Raw genomic sequence first — 25,180 nt, 5'->3', positions numbered from 1 at the left:
CCATCATAAATGTATTTATTCTTGTAAAAAAAAGTTAGGAGGCATAAGTCCTTGAGTAAAATTTAAGAATATTACTTTAAAAAAACAGTTTTTTTTATAGTTGAGTGCATATTTTGTTGTTAATTTACTTTCCATGTTTAAATAAATCAGTCAATTTTCAGAAATATTTTTGTCTTTCAATATTTCATAGAAAAATACTTACAGTGTAGACAAGGCTCTCATCCTTTCAAATGATCCAGGCATGATACATCGGATTTTGTTATCATAAAGTGAACTGTAAAAAATGTAATATTTATTAACATTTATCTTGCGTTCGTAAAAATATAAATTGTAAATTTTCTATTAGCCAATTTCTTTTAAAATTTCTAGAGAATATTCTCTAAATCTTTATACACCAATACATTTATGTAATAAAATAAATCCTTATATTTATTTTCTTTCTCATTTATGTAAGTTGATGAGACTGAGTGGAAAAATGGCGGCTCGCGTGTTAGTGTTTTGTGTCGTGTGTTATTGATGGTGAATTGTGTATTTGACTGATAAGTTTTCAGAGATTTATGCTTATATTCATTAGTAATATCAGTTATTTGCTTGCCGCAATAAACAGGCATTTTACATTTTATTTCCCATACAAGGTAAGTCAACTGACTTCGCAAAGGCGATACGCTAGGCCTACTGCCATTAGTGTCGTTGTTGTATTTTAACATCTTGTTGCTAGTTGACGCGCCTATGCTTGATATTGCTGGTAGTCCTTTGCGGCTGCGGGATATTTTACAAAAACTTCTGCTGGCAGGTCTTTAGACCTGCGGGATATTTTATTAACGCACATACGCAACTAAATCGATATGAGCGTGCCTGACCTGGACGTATTTGCTGATCTGCTCGAAAGAGAGCCAGCTCTTGAACTCATTGATAAACTACAAAAGAAGTTCAAGTTGACATGGCCTACTAGCATGATTGACCCCGACACTATTATTGAGTCACTCGATAAAAAGCTAGCACTCAGTTTTATTAAAAAGCTCCTCAAAAAGTTTGAACGGGATTGGCCCGGCTACTTAAATTTGTATTCCTCACCTGAAGTTGAGGAAAATGAAGACTCCCCACAAGTGGAGGAAAAACTCAATCTAGTTGTCTCTACCTCTAATCCTTCTGATCAAGAAGAAACTCACGCACGTAAGAAGAGAAAAATTCTTGCTGCTGAATCAACAAATGTTGTTGGTATGGAAGAGGATGTTCCCATTTCAGATCCCTCTGTTTCCCACAATGAAAAGGTGCCACCGATTATCCTAAGGGAAAAGCAGAGATGGACAACACTCAGAACCATCATGGCAAATTCACAAATTCATTACACGTCTGCTAAAAATGCAGACGAGGGAATACGAATTCAGCCCACCACGGTGGCTGACTATAGAAACCTTACAAAGGAACTGGATACTAGAGGAACCCAATATCACACATTTTCACTTGCCTCTGAAAAAAATCTGAAAGTAGTCTTACGAGGAGTCTCTGAGGATATTGACACAGATGAAATAGTTACTGACCTTAACCTACAGGAACTACCCCCCATAAAGGTCACTAGAATGTTTAGATCAAATAAGACACCTATGCCTTTAGTCTTAGTAGAAATTCATAACATCTACAAAGACATTTATAATTTAAAATCAATCTGTGGACTCAAAATCACCACAGAACCATTGAGAAAGAAATCATCTTCTGGGCAGTGCCACCGGTGCCAAAAATTTGGCCATGCCCAGAAGCTATGCAAAGCTCAGTTCAGATGCGTAAAATGTGGCGAGAATCACCCCACAAACACCTGCGCCAAGCCAAAAACCACCCCGGCTAAGTGCGCTAATTGTGGGGGTCCCCACCCTGCTAATTATAGAGGGTGTATGCATCATCCCAAAAACAGATGGAATGATCCCAGTCATCAATCTACCTCGTCATCTAATGCGAGAGTTCCTGAAGCTCAGGCTACTCAGTTCTCCAAGAGTGAGAACATGACAACTGGTGCTCGCCCATCATTAACTGAGCCCCTTAAGAAAACGAATCTTCAACATCAAGTAAGAACATATGCTGATGTGGCCCGCTCCAAACAGATAGTACAAACCCAGAACCGGAATACTCCACACTCAAATCTATCAGCTGTTATCACCTCTTCTCTTGCAAACATGCTCCAGGATTTCAGCAACTCAAATCCATCCTTAAGTGTCACAAAAAGATTCCTACAGCAAACCCAATCCATATTATCTGCACTCTCTGATGCATAGGAAAAAAATCGTCCCAAACTCTCTTAGGATTATCGGTTGGAATGCCAACGGTATAAAAAACAAACTATTAGAAATCCAGGAATTTAATAATAGATACAACCCAGATATACTGCTAATTAATGAAACTCACCTGAGGCCTGCTGACACCCTGAAAATCAGAGGGTATCAGATTTACAGAAACGACAGGCTTGGGTATAGAGGTGGAGGTACAGCCACTCTTATCAAAAGCTATATCAATCATCACTCAATAACCAACCCTACTACCACCAACCTCGAAATCACAGGAATCAATGTTCTCACAAACTCAATTGGGAACCTCAAAATTTTTTCTGCTTACAACCCTCCATTAAAGACATTATTGACCTCAGATCTGGATGCCATCCTTGGAGTAAAAGGACCGATCATCATCGCTGGAGACCTCAATGCAAAGCATCCTGCTTGGAACAGTAAATCCACTAACAAAAATGGTCGTATCCTTTCTAGCTACACAGGATTAAACCATGCTGTTGTGGCTGGACCTACCGAACCAACTCATCTCAGTACATCTGGCACTGCTGACATCTTGGATATAGCCATCCTGCAAGACATTAAACTACAGTACAGCCTTACATCACTAAACGAGCTGTCGTCGGATCACAACCCAATTCTACTGCAATTGGGAGAACAAGAATGCCTGTCTCCTCCTCATTCAGGCATATCGTGGGAGAGATTGTCTAAAGCACTTCGGGATCAAATAGGACCCGTCCCACACATATGCACACCAGAAGATGTGGATTCTGCAGTGACTAGCCTCACCCAACAGATTAAGTCCGCTATAATGGTTGCAACCTTCCAGAAACCTGTTCCCAAGCCTGATCGTTTGCCTGAGGACATTATGGACCTGATCAGAGAGAAGAACAGAGCTAGGAAGAGATTTCGTAACACTCGCGCTCCTCAGGATAAGACAGTGCTTAATAGATTGAATGGAGCAGTAAGAGATGCACTTAAAACGCATAGAAACGAAGTTTGGGATAAAAAGTTAGCCTCTATCTCACCTATTGATCACTCTATCTGGGGCCTACTGAGAAACATCAAAAACAAAAACAGATCCCTCCCCCCTATAATCTCAAACCAGGGCCTAATCCACACAGATGCAGATAAGGCAGAAGCCATACTTAAAAATCTTGAGGATCAGTGCAAACCATCTTATAACAACATTGATTTCAATCATCTGTATAAAATCCACAGACAGGTTAGACATGCACTAAACCTCCCGGATACCAGTGCTGATCATATTGCACCCGCATCACCTGTTGAATTATATGATATTATTAAAAAACTTAAGAACAATAAAGCTCCTGGACCAGACAGCATCTCAAACAGGGTGATCAAGCTGCTGCCTCGAAAAGCTATAGTGCATCTGACCAGTATAATAAATGCAATCTTAAGACTTCACTATTTTCCTTCCACCTGGAAACTGGCTGATGTGATTCCTATACATAAGCCAGGCAAAGACCCACACTTACCGCAGAATTATCGTCCAATCAGTCTCATCTCCAACCTGGGTAAGATTGCAGAGAAGGTCATCCTCTCACGACTCCAAACCTCAATAAATGACCTAAACATCCTCCCTAAAGAACAGTTTGGTTTTCGGCAACACCATAGTACTACCCAGCAAATCCATAGAATTGTGGAATATATCATCACCAGCTACAACTGGCGCCAGTACACAGGAGCTGTTTTCCTAGACCTATCTAAAGCATTTGATAAAATCTGGCATTTTGGACTCCTGCACAAACTTATCTCAGCCGGCATCTCACTAAAAATGGTTCATCTAATCCGTTCATATCTTCAGAATAGAACAATGCAAGTTAAAATTAACGGTTCTATATCGTCCCAGCGCCATATCTTTGCTGGAGTGCCACAGGGATCTCTACTGGCTCCATTGCTGTTTTCTGTATACATGTCAGACATCCCTCACAATCCGATGACTTCCATTTTAGCGCTGTATGCGGACGATACGGCAATACTAACCAGATCCCTCAGACCCCACTTCGTTACTAGAAAGCTTCAAGAAAACATTCTAAAGCTGGAGGGTTGGTTCTCTAGGTGGAGATTGGAAGTCAACCCCCTGAAAAGCTCAGCGGTTCTTTTCTCAAAAAGGCCAATGTCTCCTGCAGGAGATGTGTTACTATTCAATACTAAAATTCCCTGGCAGACAGAAACAAATTACCTGGGTGTAATTCTCGACAAAAAGCTATCTTTCAACCAACATATCAAGTCTGCATGTGCAAAAGCATCTAAAGCCATAGCTCAGATTTACCCGCTAATTAATAGAAATAGCAAGCTCAGCAACAGAATCAAATTGCAACTTTACCAGATGACGATTCGTCCCATAATCACCTATGCCTCTCCAGCCTGGAGCCACACCTCTAACGCTAACATTATCAAGATTCAGCGTGTGCAGAACAAGTGCTTGAGAATGATTCTGAACGCCCCGTGGTATGTTAGAAACAGCCAGCTCCATAGAGACACAAATATTCCATATATTCTCTCTTATCTACAATCCTTAGCTTCCAAGTTTTTTCTAAAGACGTCCACACACCCCAATGATTTGATTCAACAAGCTGCAGCATATGAGCCAACGGACATATTCAAATATAGAAGACCAAAAACTATATTAGCCTCCTATAACGATGCATAATCTCCATGCCCATTCAGGGCGAGCAAACTGCTCGTAAATTTTACCCTCACTGTAACCACGACAGATAGCGGGGAATATGAAAAGCATCTTGCTTCACCCTTAAAGACATAAATGTCAATTGTCAATTGTCAATTTATGTAAGTTAGCAACTTTATTAAATCAACTACAGTAGCATTTTTCAAATTCCAAATACTTTCTTGGAAAAGGGATGTTTCGTGAGAAATTGATTAGCTTAGTACTGATACGTGGAATTACAGATTAAACTGACTGTGTTTAACAAGCATTTGTAAAACTTGAGCATTTCATAAATAATGAAGTGACATGTATACCTACAATTTAATATTGAGGCGGAATTTGATTTGCAATGAATACTACTAGGAAAAAAAAAACACATCCTGGAAAACAAAAATTAAACAAGGATTAATCTCGAAAATATATCTGAGTTGGCTGAAGGAAGGAAAGATATTATTGTAATTTAATATGGATTTAAATGAAGGCCTGGAATTTTGTTTTTGCCATTCGACTTTTTTTTTTATAAATGTTCTTGCGTCCTAGAACTGGATTCGACCTCCTTTCTTTTTATTCAAAAGGCAGTGACATCCACTACTTACTTAAATGTTAAGCAAGAAATTTGCGATCATTTAACTGAGGAACAAACATATAATGCAGTCAAGCCTACCAAGATTCCCAATATCTATTGTAAAAAAGTAGATCCTGTGAAAATGTTCAAGATACTGAAAATATAGGTTGTTGTGGGATAAGTGCCAACCCTCGTTAAACTAATAAAGCCCCTTTTTTAAGAATGTTTGGAAGGTCAAAAGGGGAGGAGCCGTTAATATGATGTTCTAGGTTCATTGCTCGTCAATAAAATTACCAAAATTATATTTAATAAGAAGAACAAGCAATGAACAGAAAGATTCAGCAAGAGTTAAAGAGAATAACAGGCGATATCCATTAAGTTAGATGTTTCTGAGCCAAGAACCTATATAATGGAATGAACTATTAATATATTAACTCATAGCAAAATCAAGAGAGGCAGGAGAATGTTGATTTTTGGGAACAGTTCACAATTCAGCGTTAAGCAGTTGAATTACAACTTATTTTCTAAACAACACTTTCTTTTAGTATTTCCATGCTATTACAAAGCAACCAACTATTTTCTTCATAAGTGAATTACAATCCAACTAATCAGCGCTATATTTTACTTCCTTTAACGCTTTAAATATATAGTAACAATTTATATTTTCAAATATAAGTAGTCTTTGTAAAAAATAAAAGACATGACTATTGTATAAGTGAGTAGAGAAGAGATTCAACTCACAGGAGACGGACCGAATCCAGGTCAGCAAAGGTGTCATTAGTAATGCACGTTAGTTGATTAGTTCGTAACATCCTGAAATAATAAGAAACCATTGATTAGTGAAGAAAGTGAGCCCTGTTAAAAAATCATCTGACTTGAATCGCATGCAGGATTTAATTTTAAAAAATTAGAGATTATTAGTAGAATTCTAAATACATCAGATTAGAATAAAGATAAGAAAAAAACATTCAGTTAGCAAATTTTGAAGTAGGTGAAATCTAAACTATATTTCATGATGTTATAAATTCTAAATGGATAACTTACAACCTAATAACTTTATTTATGTAATATATATAGATGTGTCATCCTATTTTCTATAGTTAATATACGTTTAATATCCTTACATTTTTCAGGTAGCATTAGGTAGGATCTCAAGAAGAAATAAATAAATAAATACATGCAGATAAGCATTTCTCAAGTATGCTTGGTATGTATGACGTAGTCGTATCTATCCTGGGAACTAACTTACCTATCATACGTGGCACTGGCATGCTGAGTTGGTAATTATCTGCACAAGATTATTTATTGCTTTTTAAATCAATTTTAAAATTAGTTTATGCAATCCACACCTGCTTCTATTTGAGAAACTTCACAAGTGGAAGTTAAGTAATTAATCAATCCACACATTAAAAAGTGAAAGCATTCAACAGGGGCTAAAAACTGTTGCTTTAGCCTAATTAATAACAGATATTATCGCATATCGGGGCGTTCTTCTCTGGGCATGCGTCAATTTGAGTTACTTGTGACAGAAACCGTCAATGACTGTGGTATTCAATCAGTGTCTAGTATCAGAACGGTTACATATTTATTTATTATGCTTGTGGTGTTTCTCAACTAATGTTCATTAGAGTGGTGTGATCACTGGTTAATCTGAGTACATTACCGGTAACTATAGAAAATACTAGGATGACACATCTATATACATTACATAAATAAAATATAAAATGATGAATTAAATAATCAATTAACATAAATCTATTACCAAATGGATGCATAGTCGCTTTCGAAAATAACTTTACTGCTAGAGAGCGAAACAATGAGGAGATATATGGGATATTTGTGTCCCAGTGAATCTGGTCATTTCTAACGAATCATGGACATTTAGTATCATACGCAAGCATTTGTTTTGCACTCGTTGCAATTTAAGTATGTTGACATTGGAAGTATGGCTCCAAGCTGGAGAGGCATAGGTAATTATAGGACGAATCACCATCTGATAGAGTAGTAGTTTGTTCCTTGTGTTTAATTTGCTGTGTCTATTAATCAAGAGGTGGAGTTGAGCGATAGTTTTGAGATACTTTTGCACAGATGTTCCTAATATGGTTGTTGAAGCACAATCTTTTGTCTAATAATATCCCGAGGTATTTGGCTTCTATCTGCCATGGACTTTTGGTATCAAATAGAACGATGTCCCCTTTGGGAGATGCTAATCTTCTAGTGAAGAGTGGCTGTACTTTTCTGAGGGTTTACTTGTTGCTTTCAGTCCGAAAACCATTTCTCTAGCTTTAAAATGCTATTTTGGCTTTTTGGTTATAAGGTTAGGATGAAGTGATCTAGCTGATACTGCCGTGTCATCTGCATAAAGGGCCATGATGGGCGATATGGGGTTCTGTGGGATATCTGCCATGTAGATTGGAAACAATTGGAGCCAGTAAGGATCCTTGTAGAACCCCCACCCAAACTTCTACGTTGGGATGAGATAGTGTCGCTTATTTCGACCTGCATATTGCTGTTCATGAGATATGATTTAATTAAGTGTGTCATCTTCAGAGATATGTTAGAAATGATAAATGTATAGAGCAAACCATAGTGCCAAATGTAAAAATCTTTTGCGATGTCAAGGAATGCGGCACTGTGTGTTGTTTCCAATTGTATCCCATAGTAATATATTCTACTAAACGATGAATTTGTTAGATGGTACTATGGTTTCGACAAAAGCCAAATTGTTCATACTGTATGACATTTAATTTATTAACTGATCCTTCAAGTCTGGAGAGGATCATTTTTTCGGCAATTTTTCCTAGATTTGATAGTACGCTGATGGAGCAATAATTATGAGGTAAATGTGGATCTTTGCCTGGCTTGTGAATTGGAACAATGTCAGCAATTTTCCAAGAGGGAGGGAAATATTACATTCTGAGGATTGCATTTATAATGTTGACTAGATGCACTATAGCTTTGCGCGGTAATAATTTTATTATTCTTGAGATACTTGATGATGTTAATTATTTCTGCTGGTGAAGTAGGAGTAATCAGGTTTGAATTCTTGTCAGGTTGTTTTAGTGTGCGTCTAACAAACCGATAAACTTTATATATATATACACACACACTAGGGGGATCCGCCCCCCCTGTCGCCTACGGGTCCCCCCCGAGTTCCAGACTGGTAGGCCGGTTCTCCTTGAATTCTGATGACTCGAATTTTGAAGACTCGACACTCGGGGTAGCCCTGAGTTTCAAAACATTTCAAATAACTTGACAAAAAACGTGACACAAAAACGTTACAAAAAAAGCCTTATCATTTTATATTATACAGTATATATATGACTAATGTTTAAATTTTCATATACACGACTACACTGTTTTTCCAAATTAATTGCTATGGCTTCTGTTTTTTCAGCATCCGTGTATACTAGACCGTGATCTGATTGGATAGGTGGGGAAGATTTACGTTTGTTTCTGAGATTTTTAAAAAAATTTCCACATGGAATGATCTGTAGAGTTTATAGGTGATAACTCATTTTCCCACTGTTCGTTTTTGTGATTTTTGAGAGCTTCTCTGACTGAACTGTTTAGTTTGTTGGGGAGGTTTTTGTCTTGAGGAGCACGTGTGTTATGTTATCTTTTCCTTGCTTTATTTGTCTCTCTAATTTTATTCATGATATTTTGTGTAAGACGGTTGGACTTCTTGGAGATAGTTGTAGTTTTGGTGACTGCTGTATTGCTTTATTGATTTGGTTGGTGAGATTTTCTATTGTTTTGTTGATTTCTACCTTTGATTTTATGCTGTGTACAGGGCCAATGTATTCAGGGAGTACTTTTGATAATTTTTCCCAGGCTATGAGAGTGAGATAGTTGTTCTTGATTGCCTGATTTAAGTAAAATAGGCTCGTGGTCTGAGGATAACTCATTAAGTGATTGAATGTTGTGCTGGTATTTAACATTCTGTAGAATTGCAATATCTAGGACAACAGAACTGCCAATAGGACTGTGATGAGTTGGCTCAGCCACTACAGCAAACTTTGACCCTGTGTAATTGAAGAGAATGCTACCCTCTTTGTTGGTACTTTTGTTGCTATTCCAAGTCGTATGTTTTGAGTTCAGATCCCCAATATGATGGACTAGAATGACATCTAAATCAGTCTACAGCAAAGTTCTTGTTAGTTAGTTGTAGGCAGCATAAATTTTGAGTTTACCAGCAGAGTTGGTGTATACTTAAGTGCCTGTAATCTCTAAATTTGTAGTTAATGGGTACTGAATTGTGCTTAATGTAGTTTTTGATAAAAAATGGCAGTGCCATCGCCTCTGTAATCCAGTCTGTCATTTCTGTAGAGCAGGTATCCTCTTAATTTTGGCTTGTCTGCAGGTCTTAGGTGGGTTTATCAGTTTATTATATTTATCAGTATGATATCTGGATTATATCTGTGAGAGAATTTTTGAGTTCCATAGTCTTGTTGGTTAAACCGTTGCCATTCCAAGCGACAATTTGAAGTGAATTAGGAAGAAAATTATTTCTGATCATAAGTGATTGCTGTAAGGATAGAGTGGTTTCTTGAAGGAATCTTTCTGTATAGGTTAGTGATGGGTTAGATTCACTGAAATCCTGCAGCATGGTAGCGAGAGAAGCTGTAATGATCGCAGTCAGATGAGGATGCGTTTGATCTTGGCGCGTTGTTTTCTTAGGGCAAGCCACTTCGGCGTAAGTTTTGCCCTTGTGATGAATATCTGCTTGAGAATGCGGAAATTCTGCCTCTTTGCTGTGTACGGTGAGATTGAGGAAACTCTGGTTCCTTTAAGCTGTGTGCGAGGTTGGGGGGTTGACTGATTATTATTATTTTTTTTTTGTTATATCCTATTCTTTGGATAGTAGCTACATCCTTTATTATTGTCCGAGTGAGCGCCACTGCAGCTGGCACACTTGGCCGGAGTGGTTTTAGGCTTACAGGTGTTAGTGGAATGGTTTTCAGCACATTTCAAGGACCTATAATCAGCTCTGCATAGTTTTTGAGCATGACCATATTTTTGGCATCTATGGCACTGACCTGATGAAGCTCTCTTTCTCAAAGGTTCTGGTGTTATCTTGAGTCCACAGATCGATGTTAGATCGCATATGTTCTTAAATGAATTTTATATCTCCACCAATCTTTTGAGTAGATCAGTTGCTATCTCCTCCGTAGTGATGTCTTCTATCACTCCCCTCAGCACCACCTTTAGATTTCTCTCTGAGCCGAGGGAGAAGGTATGGTACTGCATATCCAAGTCATCCATTAATTTAGTTAGTCTGCGAAAATCATCCACTGTGGCGGGATGAATCTTAATTCCCTCATCGGTGGTTTTCGCCCATGAGTAACAAATCTGTTTACCCATGAGCGAGATCAGTGTCGCCCATTTAGGAGAGCTAGAAGATTCATTATTAAGGGCATCATCCTCCATTCTGTCATCTGGTATCTTCTGTTCTGTGCTTCTTGCGCGCAAGAACCATTTTGAATTCTGTGGGTGGGGAAACCACAAGTCAATTTTTCCTCCTCGGGTGGTCTTATGTCCTTCCCTACCTGTCGTTACTTGTCATGGAATACAGGTTCATAAACCCTGTCCATTCATCCTCAAATTTTTAGGTTTTTTTGAGTAGCTCAAACGCTAACTTTTTATCCAGATTTTGGATTAAATTATCTGTATCAAGATTATTCATATTTTATTTTATATTTTACTTACCTATGTACCAGCTATTATTTTTTCAGACAATAATAAAATCAACAACTCTAAAACATAAGTTTGTAAAAGCTAAATATACGGTATCAAATATTCTAATGATCTTATCACTCAGATAGATTACCTCACAGACTAGCTTAAAGGGGCGAAGCAAGAATGCTTTTCATCTTCCCCGTTATCTGTAGAGGACAGTGTAAGGATAAGGTGTTATTGAGCTATTAAAGCTCTGATCATGGCAGTAGGGTAACAGCAATAACTGAGCCTCAGTTAGAACTTCACTGGCTACAGCATTATCATCAATTACCCTCCCAGGATGGGCCGACCGCATCCCCTGTCCGGTCGATTATTGAGCAATTAAAGCTCTGATCATGTCATGGCAGGAGGGTAACAGCAATAGTTGAGCCTCAGTACCGTGAGATGCGGTGATTGAATGAATCAATCACCGCATCTCACGGTCGATTGATCCTTCCTCTCCCTCGGTCGATTATTACATCTCATACCTTTTATTTATAATTATTTAATATTAAATTATTAAAAGGTGTCCTAAATCTTTAGGAAGAAATTTAAAAAAGTTTAAATTTGCAATTTTTTTCTAGATAATTTCATAGTAATTTATAAGTTACGATTCTTTTTTATAAACTGTTTTAAAAAATTCGGGGCAGAAATGGTAAACCATTTAATAATATATATTTGAGTCATCGCATTACCTAAAATCTATTATTATAACGCCATTAATTAATATCAACCAATTAGAAGCTAATTTGGTTTGTTATAATAAACAACATTGATTACGTACACACGGATTCAGAAATTTCAATGTCCATACTACAGTTCAACAATGGTGTGAATACATGTTCACCGATATTAAGCCAGCAGCCATACTTACAGGGTTTTCACGTTGGCCAAGCCAGCAAACATCTTTGGTCGTATCTGCTTTAGCTTGTTTTCCGTCAGCAGCCTACAGGAGAAAAGAAAAACAGACGGTACAGAATGATTAATGGTAAAAAGAATGCAATCGTACATCAGAAGGGTTTTTCCAGAAAATTAAGCACGCTACCAGCCAACGTCATTACGGTCCACCAAACATCACTTGTGTAAAGTATTGCCTGCAACGGGTTTAGCGTTTCCCAAAGGTCTCCCTCAAACGACCGAACATGTCGGTGTGCCAACGCTCTTAAAATTCTGTACCTAAATTTTCCTATTACCCAAAGAATGCAAATCGCTTTAACTATGCAAGAGAATTGCACTAAAAGTTTGGAGAATGTAATAGTACTTGGGACATTATGCGACTCTGGATGGAGGGAACTGCAGTTTTAGCACTCATCAACAAAAATGCAAGCAGCTTTTTGAACTTTGAACTGCACATTCCACTAAAAAAAAAAAATTTAAAAAAATAAAAAAAAGAGTCAAATATATCCTCTAAGTAGTAATTTTTGCTGTAGTAGTCCTTTATGCGTAATAAGTCACTTTGAAACCGAAAAAAAATTATTATTATTATTATTTTAATTTTGGGCTCTCAACTGAAGTAACTCGTAAATTACTGGACGAAAACGAATCTTTATGAGCCAAACGTTTCACCAAATGCCTAGGCTATGGATTCACAGTTGCTGTTTTAAAACAGTTCTGTCACGTTGTCTGTGGCGACTCTAATCCCTTAGCAACAGCGATATCCTTTCTTACTCATCTAGATATCTTTCAGGCGGAGTAAATGTAAAAGCCAAGATAACGTTCCAACAATTGAACGTACTACTGAAACCATGGCAACGACATATGTAGTAACGAACATTGCATGGAATCCAGTAGAATACAATTTAGAAACGTGCGAACGCAAATCGTGGAGCTCATATTAAAATTGTGTAGCTTCTAAATAAAAGATATTTTTTTATCTTTCAGCCTGTGCTTCGTTTTAAGTGCAACATGCAAAGTATTCATGCACTAACCATTCAAAATGGGTACAAATTAAATAGAGCAACAAAAAAGTGCTGATTTGCTGCTTGCAAGCAATATAAACAACCAAACAGATATTCGTCAATTTCGCACCATTCCATGCTAAATCTCCCCTAATGGCTATTTCATTAGGAGAGATTCATGTTGCTACTCGATTTCTCTTTTAACTTTAAATACGGTGTGAAATCCCCACTAAGTACTCAACGCTAGATCTTCTTAAAGAGTAATGAATAATTAATTTGCTTGGTTGATCACTTTTTGATTACCAAAACATTAAAATGATGATAATTATCATCCCATTAGCAGTACTTAAAGCGGTACGATAATACTCATTTAACTACAGAAAGGGGAAGTTCGGCATTTCGATGAAGGTATCATCAGGGGAACCTGATACACCATCTTTAAAAAAATGGTGGCTTTCAGACTGTATCTTGGATACTTGTTTATTTATTTACTATTAAGTGTTATACTCAATTTACTTATAAGAAATGCAATAATTTCACTTCTGAAGTTATTTTTTTCAGTTATTTCTATTTTCCTTTGGATTGTCTGTACCAAAGACACATATTTAATTCTTTATTCATTCTTTTCCAACCTTCCATTGCACGTCAATACTTTATTTCAGTAACTTGGTTTTTTTTTTTTTTTTTTTTTTTTTTGCGGTGAATGCGTCACTGTTGAGCAATGTTGGTACTTACAAGGTAGTTATAAGTGATGTTTCTAATGAAAAGTCATAGTTTTGCTTTTTGATATTTTAAAAATTATATTCTATTCCTTGCAGATTTCTTACAGTACAAACGGATTTTTGAACTATGGTTTCCTTTTCTTATATTATTCTATCATCATCTGCAAATAATACCTTGCGTTTAAAAGCTTTTGAGATCTCTCTCTCTCTCTGTATATGTGTGTGTGTGTGTGTGTGTGTGTGTGTGTGTGTGTGTGTGTGTATATATATATATATATATATATATATATTTCATTGCCTCAACTTCAGCTATATAAATATTAAAAGAAAGGCTACAGACTTCCCAGAGTCGCTGATTTATGGTTGATTCCCCATTTCCTACATCGATAAATATGATGGTTCCTTCACATAAACTACAAACTGCACAGTCATATGGCGGGAAAGATGACCTTCATCTCGAGATATTCTACGATTTGTTGCTATTTATTTTTTTAAACGTCTTCGAATTTTTGTGAATGAAAAAGAGGGGTATTCCTTATTTTGTCCGCCCTAGAAGGTTTTCTTCAAGAAGGTCATATGAAAAAAAAAAAAAAGCGAAAGAAATGGTAGCGTAGTATTTTATGCAATATTACTACACATCGTGAGGCCATGCATTCGAACCTCGCTAACATACAAATGTTTATAAAATATTTTCTAGATTAAAAAAAAATAGTATTTAAAAGTTGTATACTTTTAAAAAAAGCTGTTCTATTAGAAAAATTAAAATAAAAAACTAAAATTGAATAATATTCTAACACCTTTTTTATTATATGATATCATCCTTTATTAAATGCTTCAAAAGATTATTTCAGAATGTAATCGATGGGATTATACCTTCATTTCCCTTTACGTGTCTTACAAGCATTAATTAATGTCTAATGATTTTATTATTGGAAAATCAAAATCTAGGAAATAATAAATCCGATTTCATCCATTTTAAATAATCCACGACTCGTATAAAGTTACACGCTCGCTTTGTAAATCATTTTGATTTAAGTTGTGCTGGTTGCCATTTATTGCTACAGTTCCATAAGAAGATATTCTAGCTGTCACTTGAAAGATCAAACTGCGAATCTTACTTAAGATTTTAAGTAAGATAATTTTTCACCAAAGAAATCAAATGAGGCATAGAATATAACGGGTTTATAGGAGATTTATCTGCATCAGAAATTTTATATCAGGCAAGTCTCTATTGAGATACCGAAAATATTAAGGGTATGATCAAAAACATCCAAAACCCAAATATTTGTGGAAAAACTGCTAATAGTATCGGAAGTGCGTTTGTTGCTCATGTTTAACGTCTTAGATGGTTAACGATAATGAAAATATTTATAAGGATCAAACGTGGAAATTTTATATTTGCTAATATGAGAGCACTGTTACTTCAGCAAAAGAGAAAGCTAGAAATATATGGGCAAGTCAATTGTCATATGCTTGAATTTTATCTTTGAGTTGGCATATTTGTCGCAACATCAAAGCTAATATAATGAACGTAAATTTAATGTGAAATATGGGAATAAATTTTTCGCATACGAATTGTAACAATGTAAATAATTCGATGATAATATCAAAAAATAAAAAAATCATGAAATAAAAATCACAAAGATCAACCCATTTACATTATATTATTATGCCATAAAACATTACTATTACTATTATCACTTGAATGAGCTAGAAGCTTTCATTTAGAGAGCTTTCTTATAACAATCTTAGTAGCAAGTATATAATAAATCATCTGATCTTCGAAATGAATGTCGACATGCTCTGTGATTCTCTCCATAATGCTGAAAAATATCACTCACATTGCATCAAAGAAGAAATAGGCAGAAAAGAGAGTATGGGATTTAGTTTGGAGTCAAAACACTAGAGACACTCAATCTGCCAGTAAGGATCATTGTCAGAAGAGGAAGAAAGTTTGTCTACTGATATCGTACCTCATATCATTTATCATCAAATTATTTTACTGCTCTCGCTTAGATCCTTTAATGGTTTTTTTTATAAAAATAACGAACAAATCAAATCGATTCCAGTTCTAAATTGCACAAAAATCTCGTATAAGGAACATTTAAACCATAAACATAATAAATGGTACAACAGTTGGAAAAAAAGCATGTTATTAACAATAAATAAAATCACGAAAACTGATGCAAAGAATGTCACACACATTTACGATAAAAATAGATCAATACAAGTAAAGATAAAATTACAAAATTTTGGAGATGAAGTCAAAGCATAAAATATTCCAGGCTATTTCCCCGTTTTTTTTTTTTTTTTTTTTATTTAAATAAATCTGCTATGAAGTACAAGAATTATTTAAGACCCTTAACAACGGAGTGAATTGAATATTCTGTATACCGACAGAAACACTCTTTTCGCTGTCGCAATATTTATTTCAGTAAGGTTGCAGATTGATCCTTGCTTGTGTCTTAAGTTATATCAAGACAAAAAAAAATGCAAGCGAGAGAGGACATCGTAAGTATGAACTTAGTTTTGTGATCAGCTTCCATCCAATCTGATTTGCTTCCTTTATTCTGTATTTCCATTTATTGTGAATACGAAGACTACAAAATGCTGGATTACTTCATTTATGATTCATGTTTATTTCCCGGAATATCATCTCAGCTAACTGCGGTAGCGGCTATCTTCTTAACGACTCGACTTCACGTGATTTCTTCGTTCTGCATAAGGCAGATAACATATTCGTAACTGAACAAGACGAGACTTCTTTTTTCAGATTCAACTCGAGAAGAATGTAAAACGGTATCTCATGTGTCATACTTGTTTACGCTATTCCCTTTCTGGCTATTTCGTAATGTCATAAAGCAATTTCCATGGAAACAACGTCATTACGTATAACTGGGAATCGAAGTCTGTATTTTTATCACCTTTTGAAGATGATATTTTGCTCCCAAAGCTCAGTGGATGATTCGTATCGAAAATAATATATTCTGGTTGCTACTTATTAAAAATGAGATAGAAAGACAAGACAATTTTTTTCTAATGCAGGGTCAACAAAAATGGACGTAGGTAAAATAATAATAATTAAATAAAATAAAAAACCTCAGATACGATTGTTTAAAAGAACCATTGAGATCTTTTACACATAGAAACTGAAAAATTAATTACTTATGCATCATTTTAAAGACTTTTTTTTTTCAGTTTTTGCATAATCTATAATAATGCGAATTATGTTCTCATTTTCTCTTAATAAAAGTTTAATTTTAATTATTCTAATTGTTTAGACATTAATCGAATAATATATAAGAAACTAACTTACAAGTCGTTGAGGGCGCTGGCTCCCTGGAAAGCGCCATCTTCAATATCTGTAATATCATTGTGACGCAAGTCCCTTAAAATAAATAAATAAATTGATTTTTAGGCCTAAGGTGCATTTAATGTATATTTTGAGTCACTGAACAAAATATCATTATTTTCTCTGAAGAACACAAAACAAGGAATGTTTAGAAAGAGACAGATATTTCTTTATATTACAATGTACAGCGCTTCATGACAGAAAAGAAAAGGAAATTAAATAATTTTATAATTTATGAATAGCTCATATAAGTACTCTTAATAATACAATATCAAGTTTGCAATTTGAGTTATTTAACTAATAATGGTTATACTTAACGTTATGATAATGTATAGTAAAATACATACGATAATACCATAAGCGCAAGTACTTTTTTTTCTCAATATAAAACAATCTATTGGATAGCATCAAGCAATCTGTTGTTTTTCCAAAGTGGGTTGTGAATTTGCGATTTTTACACTGTTAAATTCCTTGATGATCTCCACAGTGCTGTGGCACGATCATTACTAACACAACGCGTTGAATTTGCCAAATGAGGAAAATGGAGCCTTCGATTTTTAGTTATTTATTATGGTCTATCACTTTTGCTAACAAGATTTAAGCTCCCGAATGAGGTTTTACGAAATTTGTAAAATAAATGCTTTTTTTTTTTTTTTTTAAGGAGATGCACAAACTGCAAGATAGATTTCGCTTAATTTTTTAGTTTCGCTAATGCTTCAACAAAAGATTGTCTAAATCATTTACGAAGTCGATCCAGTTTCCGAATTTTTTTTCACTGTTTTATTTACTTGTATATTTAATGAGCACTAGCACGCTTCTAACATAATGCGATTAATTTTAGATTTACAAATCTCTCTCTTCATCTGTACATTCCTTAGGCCTTGCAAATGTATATCAAATTATGACACTTGAAATTTGTGGAGAATCTTTCAAGGATCGTATTTCAAGTTGCTATCTCTTATTAAGTGGCACTTCAAATCAATTAGTTCTTGTTTTTTTTCTGCCCAACTTACTGAAGGAGGGCGGTGATGAATAATATTTGTTTCTTTAATGAAAAAAAAATCTAATTTACAATTACTAGCTAAAATGAGTTATGAGAAATAAAAGCATTCCAAGTCTGTCGAATACACACTAGCAGTAAAAACATGCATGTGATTAACTGTCATGCAATGATAATATATATAGATTATGCAGTGAAATTATGTGTGTTAACGTTCTACAACGTCGTGTTATTAATTAACGTAACTTTCATCTCCGACAGATCTTCAAACCTGTTGAAATGGCGCAATTAAAATTCAAAACTGCAAAATAATTCCCCAACCATCCTTAGCTGACTGATGAGCGAAGATGTTAACAGCAACTTGAAGTCATATTTAGTATAAACATAATAAACTACCTTTGAGACTTAATAATATTTGTACATCGCACATTATTTACTTTCTACATATTTTAATAGCAAAAATACCACAAAAGATACTTACAATTTATTTAAGTTGGGTAGCTTCTTAAACAGTCCGTCATTCTTCACTTTGAAGATGATGTTGTCGTTGAGACGCCTGGAAAAGCCAACAACACCCATCCTATAATTTAGCAGGGTAGTAAATTATCGGGCAATTATTCACACGTGAAATAATGACAGAACCGCCCTGGCGGTGGTGATGCGAGAGAGAATGTTACATGACTAACTACCTGGCTCGGCCACGACACACGTGATTTACACACACCACTATTATTTAATTTACATGCCAATATTAGGAGGTCCGTAATTAAAAGATGTAATCAAGTCTTGGGCCATTACACTGGTGGTAGTCTCAGATGGAGCGAACATAGGGTTCTCTTTACTTAATTATCTGAAGGGTTGTGACAGGAATCGTAAGGGACCTTAGAGATTCCCATATCAGTCTTTCTCGCTGTCGCTTTCTCCGGAATCTCCGAGATGCTACAAGGTGACATTTCTGTCATTTGATACCCTTCACGTGAGAAATTACCACCAGCTGCTTTCTACATTACTTCAGGAAATGTCACCGTAAAGTGAAGTTTATGGACGAAATATTTGTTTTCATAACTAAAATTGTGGTTAAAAGACAGTTCCAAATGTATCTTTACAACTAGAATGTTTCGTAGCTCCATATTAAAGATGATAAAGGATTACAATCTGTTTAAATGTAGTTTTTCCATTTCTTCAAATCTCCCGTTCGTATATGATCCTAACGCACACTGGTATATGAATGTACACATTCAAGTATATGATTATCCATAAAATCTCCTTAATAAATACGAGCACATAAGCATTCTTCTTACAGTGAACAAAAGGTTCTTTCTTCTCTCCCATGTTCCATACATTATCACTTCCCTGTGTAATTGTATAAATTCTAAATCTACTCCATCATAGATTATTAAAATTGAAGAAAAATCCGCGGATGTTCTTTTGAACAGCAATCAATGCATCTTTTATTCTCTTAGGATGAATTAAGAACCCTTGTTTTGACAATAGGATAACTCATTTTACTTCCCGGGCCAAAAGAATTAAACCATGATGTAAATGTTAAAGTCTTCATTAAGGTTATTTGTGTTTCAGACGGGATTCGAATCCAGGACTTTCCAACCAAACGACATCGTTATAATTAAATGAACTATTACACGCATTCATAAAGCAAAGCTTCACAGTTCTTCAACAGAGATCTGAGTTAAGTGAAAATGGCAGTAAGGGTAATGATGTTCAACTTTGTGCTTGTCGCTTCTCTTTTGGATTGAATAGTGTAGCGAATTCAGAATTCATCCCTACTGTCATCACTCAGTGCTACGTTCTTTACTTTTGGCACTGCCAAAAAAAAGTAAAGAATGTAGCATGTTTATACAAACCGGTCGAAGCATCTAAGGCTATGAGGACAGCAAAAACTGAAGACATAGAAGAGGGAACTCTTCGAATCCACCTAACTCTCGGCCTTAAACCAACGCATGAATGACTGCTCAGATTACCTCACATTGACTCCTTTTTTACATCTTGATGTCAGGTGATGGCGATGTAGCAATATTAACAAGATATTTTTATTGTGAAAGACTCATGAACTTATGAATGTTGTAATTCAGGTGGGTTAATTTAGCTAAACATACTTTGGCCAACGTAATGGACCCATTAGACAGATTACAGGAGTAATTAGTAAAAAATAACTGCTTAAATTTCAGAATATACTTCAAAATATATATTCAATTTATTATTTTTTCACACCCACGTATTTAATTAACTTTATGGACTGTATATCCTAATTCATAACACACAGTCCAAGCGGGTCAAGTTTCCATGGTTTATCCACAGCATTACATCCGCAGTTGGTCAACCTTTCGTCGACATTAAATAACTAATAATAAAAACATTTAAACATTTCCCATCTAAAACTCTAATAAAATTTCTTCTAGTAATAAATATTCATCTACTGTTCTATAAGAATGTTATCGTCATTTTATGTCAACTAAATATTTGCAGATGATTTCTGAAATATATATTTTTTTAGTTAAATAAATGCATCTCAGTTAACTTAAGAGGCTGGTTAGTTCAATATTTTAATAGATAATTAACAGAATCTCGTATGCACAATTAAAAAGAAATCACTTTCAATGAAGAAAATCCAGATTTTTTTTTCTTTTTTTTAGACAGGTTAAAAACAACGAATTTCATAAAAAAAAAAAAACGAAGCATTTTTAATGAAAGGTTGTTACGAGTAATTTTTTTTTCCATGCCAAAATTATTTGATGGCTCTTAAAAAGCGTTGACTTTTTAAGAGCCATCAGATAATTTTGGCATGGAAAAAATATTACTCGTAACAACCTTTCATAAAAATGCTTCGAAGATTTTATATAGCCATTTAGAAATGAAATATCAACCTTTTATGAAGCCATTTTTTTTTATTAACAACTTTCAAAAAAAACGTGTAATGGAAAAAATGCTCATAACGAACTTTTTTGATACACTTACAGTTCCGTGGTGAACATGGGGATATCGTTTGGAATCTCACGCAACCTCTTCCTGGAGCAGTCCACGATTGTTCCATCGCAAACGCAGTTCTCCGGGCAGTCCTTATCAATGATGCACTCGCCTGCTCTTTGAGTTCGAAACTGTTCCGAGCCTATTTGGAAACAAAAGAAAACTTGTTATCGCCATGTCGATAAGGGAGGGGGGAGAGTTAAAGTTTGTTAACAATTTAAGATGAACTCTTTTTTGGAAAAGAGCTAACAAAAATGTATGTTTATTTACGATAAAATCAAAAACGACTGAACTGAAAATGGAATTTTGGTGAGTACTTGAAACAATGTGAACCAGTCTACATTGCCTCAATTATCCTTTTAAAATTTAGCCAAAATGCGATATGTTTCAAAACAGATATATACACACAGACAACCACATTTGTCACACATCTCTCTCTCACTCGTTTTTTTTTCTCTGCAAGCAAGGAACACACATGGCAATACCAGTGAGATGGGTTTTTTTAGTGTAGGTAGAACCAGAGAGGGAAGTGTCTTTCGATTAACCTGAAAAGTTGGTCAGCATGTGAGGGATGCCCCATTTTAGTGGCTGCTCTTAGCATATGAAAGCATAGAAAATTTCTCTTATGAGATGAGATTCAATTTCGAACACATTCAACAGAAATCATCATATTTGACCTATTAAATATGATAATTGATATTCTTACCGTATTCTATGATGTTATCCGTAAGTTTTTCCTCTACCTATTCATTTTCTAATTTCTCTGTGAGTCATGGTAACGCCTTTCAGTTTTTCCGAACTGTTCTACATGTATTGGTGTTTTTGTACAACCAATCAGAATGGAAAAGGCTCGTCATCAGTGTTTGGATTACTGCTTCAAAGTCACTTTATAGAACTATACTGCATCTGTGTATACAATGAAGTCTATCCTGAAATCTATCCTGTTTCGCAATCACATATATACAAAAGCTTTTATACCAAATCTATGTTTTCTGAAGGGATGAACTGAATGAAGGAGAATAATCCTTGAATAATACTAAACTCTCATCTAAGAAAATGGTTTTTCAAATTTAAAAAACATTTCGCTGGGGTGAGTTTAAGTTTCAGTTTGTTCATCTTGCCAATTTTCATTGTCACCGAAATGTAATAAATGCAAAAGCAACAAATATCTGTCTCGAGACTTATATTCGAGATTTTTTTTTTGGGGGGGGGGGGGCTGCTATAATAATAATAGTTGTAATTTCATAATAGATAATGTCTGAAATTAAAAACTGCTGCGGAGGAGATTTTTTTTTTAATGTAAAAGCTTTATAGCATTTTTATCCCTGGTGTAAATCTTGAGAAATGTTAGACTTGTCATTTGCATAAACCATCCTATTTTAACCAGGGAGTGTGCGTAGAAGACGAGGTGGTGGTGGGGGGGTCTGAAAAATTCTGATAAACAACTAGAACAAAAATAACATTAAAGCAATTGATATAACCACAAGAAAGAACATACTAGTAGCAGAGTTATGAGGTAACGTATGTTCTTATATTCTCGTATGTTCTATCTTGTGGTATATCAGTTGCTTTAATATCATTTTTGTTCTAGGTGTTTATCAGAACTTTTCAGACTTCCCCCCTTGTGCCCACTGGGGATGGATTTTTTATTTCTTCTTTTGTCGATTTTTTTTTTCGATCGATGAACGATAATAAGCCGAAGAAAATGCAGACGAAATGCTTATCGTGTATTTATTTTAGTATTTTTTTTTATTTTCAGAATCTAATTCTAAAAATAAACTCACTTAATATTTTATTACAGCAACATATAGTATTTTAGGAATTTTTAAAAATTCATATTGAATATAAATCGCTTTTTTATACAATTTGTATCTAAGAAAATGTTTGATTTTGTCAGAGAATAAAAAAGAAATCTTAAACAGATTGAAAACTTTTTTTGTTTTCTTCTTTTTTTTTGTTAACAAAAAACATTAACTGTAATTATTCGAAGTTCGTCTAATGTTATATACACACACACTGTATACGGTAACATTGGTGTATGTATGTATTGTAAGCAATTTCTGGCAGAATATAGATGATCAATATAAGCTTCGTGGTTAGCATGTTAAATGTGTACTATAGCAGAGCACTCTTGTGTCTGGAATACAAATTGAAAAAAATAAGTTCAAATAGCTTTTAGTGTTAAAAATTACGTATATTTCATTATTACAACAGGATAAATTTTCGATGTAACGTAACTTATTTAATGCTTTATGGACAGAAAATATTTTAGCAGTAAAGCAGCTGTCTGTTACCTAAATACTTCCTGATTTATTAAACAATATTTTACCTTTGCACTTGAATTTGTTTTCCTTCATTTGACCTATCCGTCGACGGTGCATCCTACGCGGACCTTCGCATCTTGCTCCACTTGTCTCGATCGGATTGGAGTGGAGATATTCTGCTAACCACCTGAGATTACAGTCACATATGAAAGGATTTCTTGCAAGATGTCTGTTAATAAAAAAAAAAAAGATAACAGAGAAGATAAGTGGAGTCCCATTACTTTAAGATATTCTTAAACATATCAGGGTCGTAGTCGAGAAAACTTCTGAAATGGTACTTCAAAAGAGAAGTTTTATATCATCATAAAAAGAACGTGCACACAATGCCAAATCAAAATGATTTTGCGTTGATCGGGGGCGTGTAATTGCATGTAATCAGTCATAAATCAGAATTGGCAAAAGGAACCACGTTTGTACAGTAGCTGCATTGATTATGTGACATTTATACAAATAACTACTAGTGTAATAAAATTAGTAACAGCAAATAACAAAACAATCATCTGTTACAGTTGATTCTTCAATAATTCACAATTATTCTAAAGTAGACATCGACCTTTTCCTCTCTCTGATGGGAAATAAAATGTTCATTCTAAAGTTATGTCCGGAAAACCTCCTTAGACAGGATTTTTCGGAATGCATCCTGGTTAGAAAGAAGATATCCTACTTGCTAACAAGCCAGAAACTAGTATACAGTTTTATGGTTCCCCATTCTACTATTTCTTTCAGAAGTGCATTACAGGAAGTGAAGAGATAAACTCCAAGGAGGTTCCGTCCACCCTCATTTTGACACACAAGAAGCGACTTTCTCTCGCTGAAAATGATGAAAGATTTGCTATCAGTGGCCACACGGGCTACGAGAGAATAAAAATGGGACTCATCAAATAACTCCTCCGGTCTTTTTTGGAGTCCGGTTTGCAATTTTTCCTCGTCTTTTTATTCTTTCATTTTTTCTTTTTTTTAACATAATTTACAATATGATAGGACCGTACTTACAACTGTTAGAGGTAGAATTAAGTATGCTTACCCACGAACAGGTTTCGCCATCGACCCGACTTTGATTTATAGAAAAGAAATAATGCAGTCATTTTTATGCATCGTCTCTTTGCGAGATTGCGTTTTAGGATTTTTCAGACGTTCAGATTTATTAAAATAAAATAAATAAATATATACAAACAGTTATTTATTCATAAATCTCTATCTCTCTGTATTCCCATTCCCTTATTATATCATTGCTCAATAAACAGTTGAGATTCGCAAATTAATAACAATTATTGATTTCGTGTAATGATTAGCTGTGCTTGAAGGATTACCTCCATTACAATAACGGAGGTGTTTTATCCTTTCTCTAGTACTTTATTGGCAAAATTCTGTTCTGTTCTCTTTCCTTTGTGCGCCTGGTACTTCCCTACCCTGCTCCTTCCTGGATATTAAGGCATTCCAGTTCAAGGGGATCAGCTATATAATTATTTGACTACATTTCTTTATTTCATGGATAATTCTTGGAATTTTATCCCGTTAATTCGACATTAATCACAACACGAAGTCGCAAAACATGTCAAAGTATGGCAGTATTTAAGAACATGCAAAGGAATGCCATTCTCCTTTCATCTCGCTCTTCTTTTAGCTTTTATCTGCCGAGAAATGTGTGATGCTA

At 35.0% G+C, this 25,180-nt stretch overlaps 1 protein-coding gene across 1 annotated transcript in view; it reads right to left on the bottom strand.

The window, feature by feature from the left end:
• Nucleotides 1–25,180, bottom strand: part of LOC150106349 (protein slit-like) — a 427,776-nt gene that overhangs the window by 52,919 nt on the left and 349,677 nt on the right. The window contains exons 16-22 of the mRNA XM_090392392.1: nt 23,532–23,695; nt 21,194–21,344; nt 18,702–18,776; nt 17,185–17,256; nt 12,123–12,194; nt 6,272–6,343; nt 203–274 (exon numbers count right to left, since the gene is read on the bottom strand). Of these exons, the coding sequence (XP_090248518.1) occupies nt 203–274; nt 6,272–6,343; nt 12,123–12,194; nt 17,185–17,256; nt 18,702–18,776; nt 21,194–21,344; nt 23,532–23,695 (678 nt within the window). The remainder of the gene's footprint in view (nt 1–202; nt 275–6,271; nt 6,344–12,122; nt 12,195–17,184; nt 17,257–18,701; nt 18,777–21,193; nt 21,345–23,531; nt 23,696–25,180) is intronic.

This window comes from Typopeltis vanoorti, chromosome 5 (assembly GCF_054136105.1).
Source record: "Typopeltis vanoorti isolate ZY-2024b chromosome 5, IOZ_Tvanoo_1.0, whole genome shotgun sequence".
NCBI classification, from domain to species: domain Eukaryota; kingdom Metazoa; phylum Arthropoda; class Arachnida; order Uropygi; family Thelyphonidae; genus Typopeltis; species Typopeltis vanoorti.
Note: the sequence above shows the minus strand (reverse complement) of the source record. Positions and strands in the feature narration are given on the sequence as shown.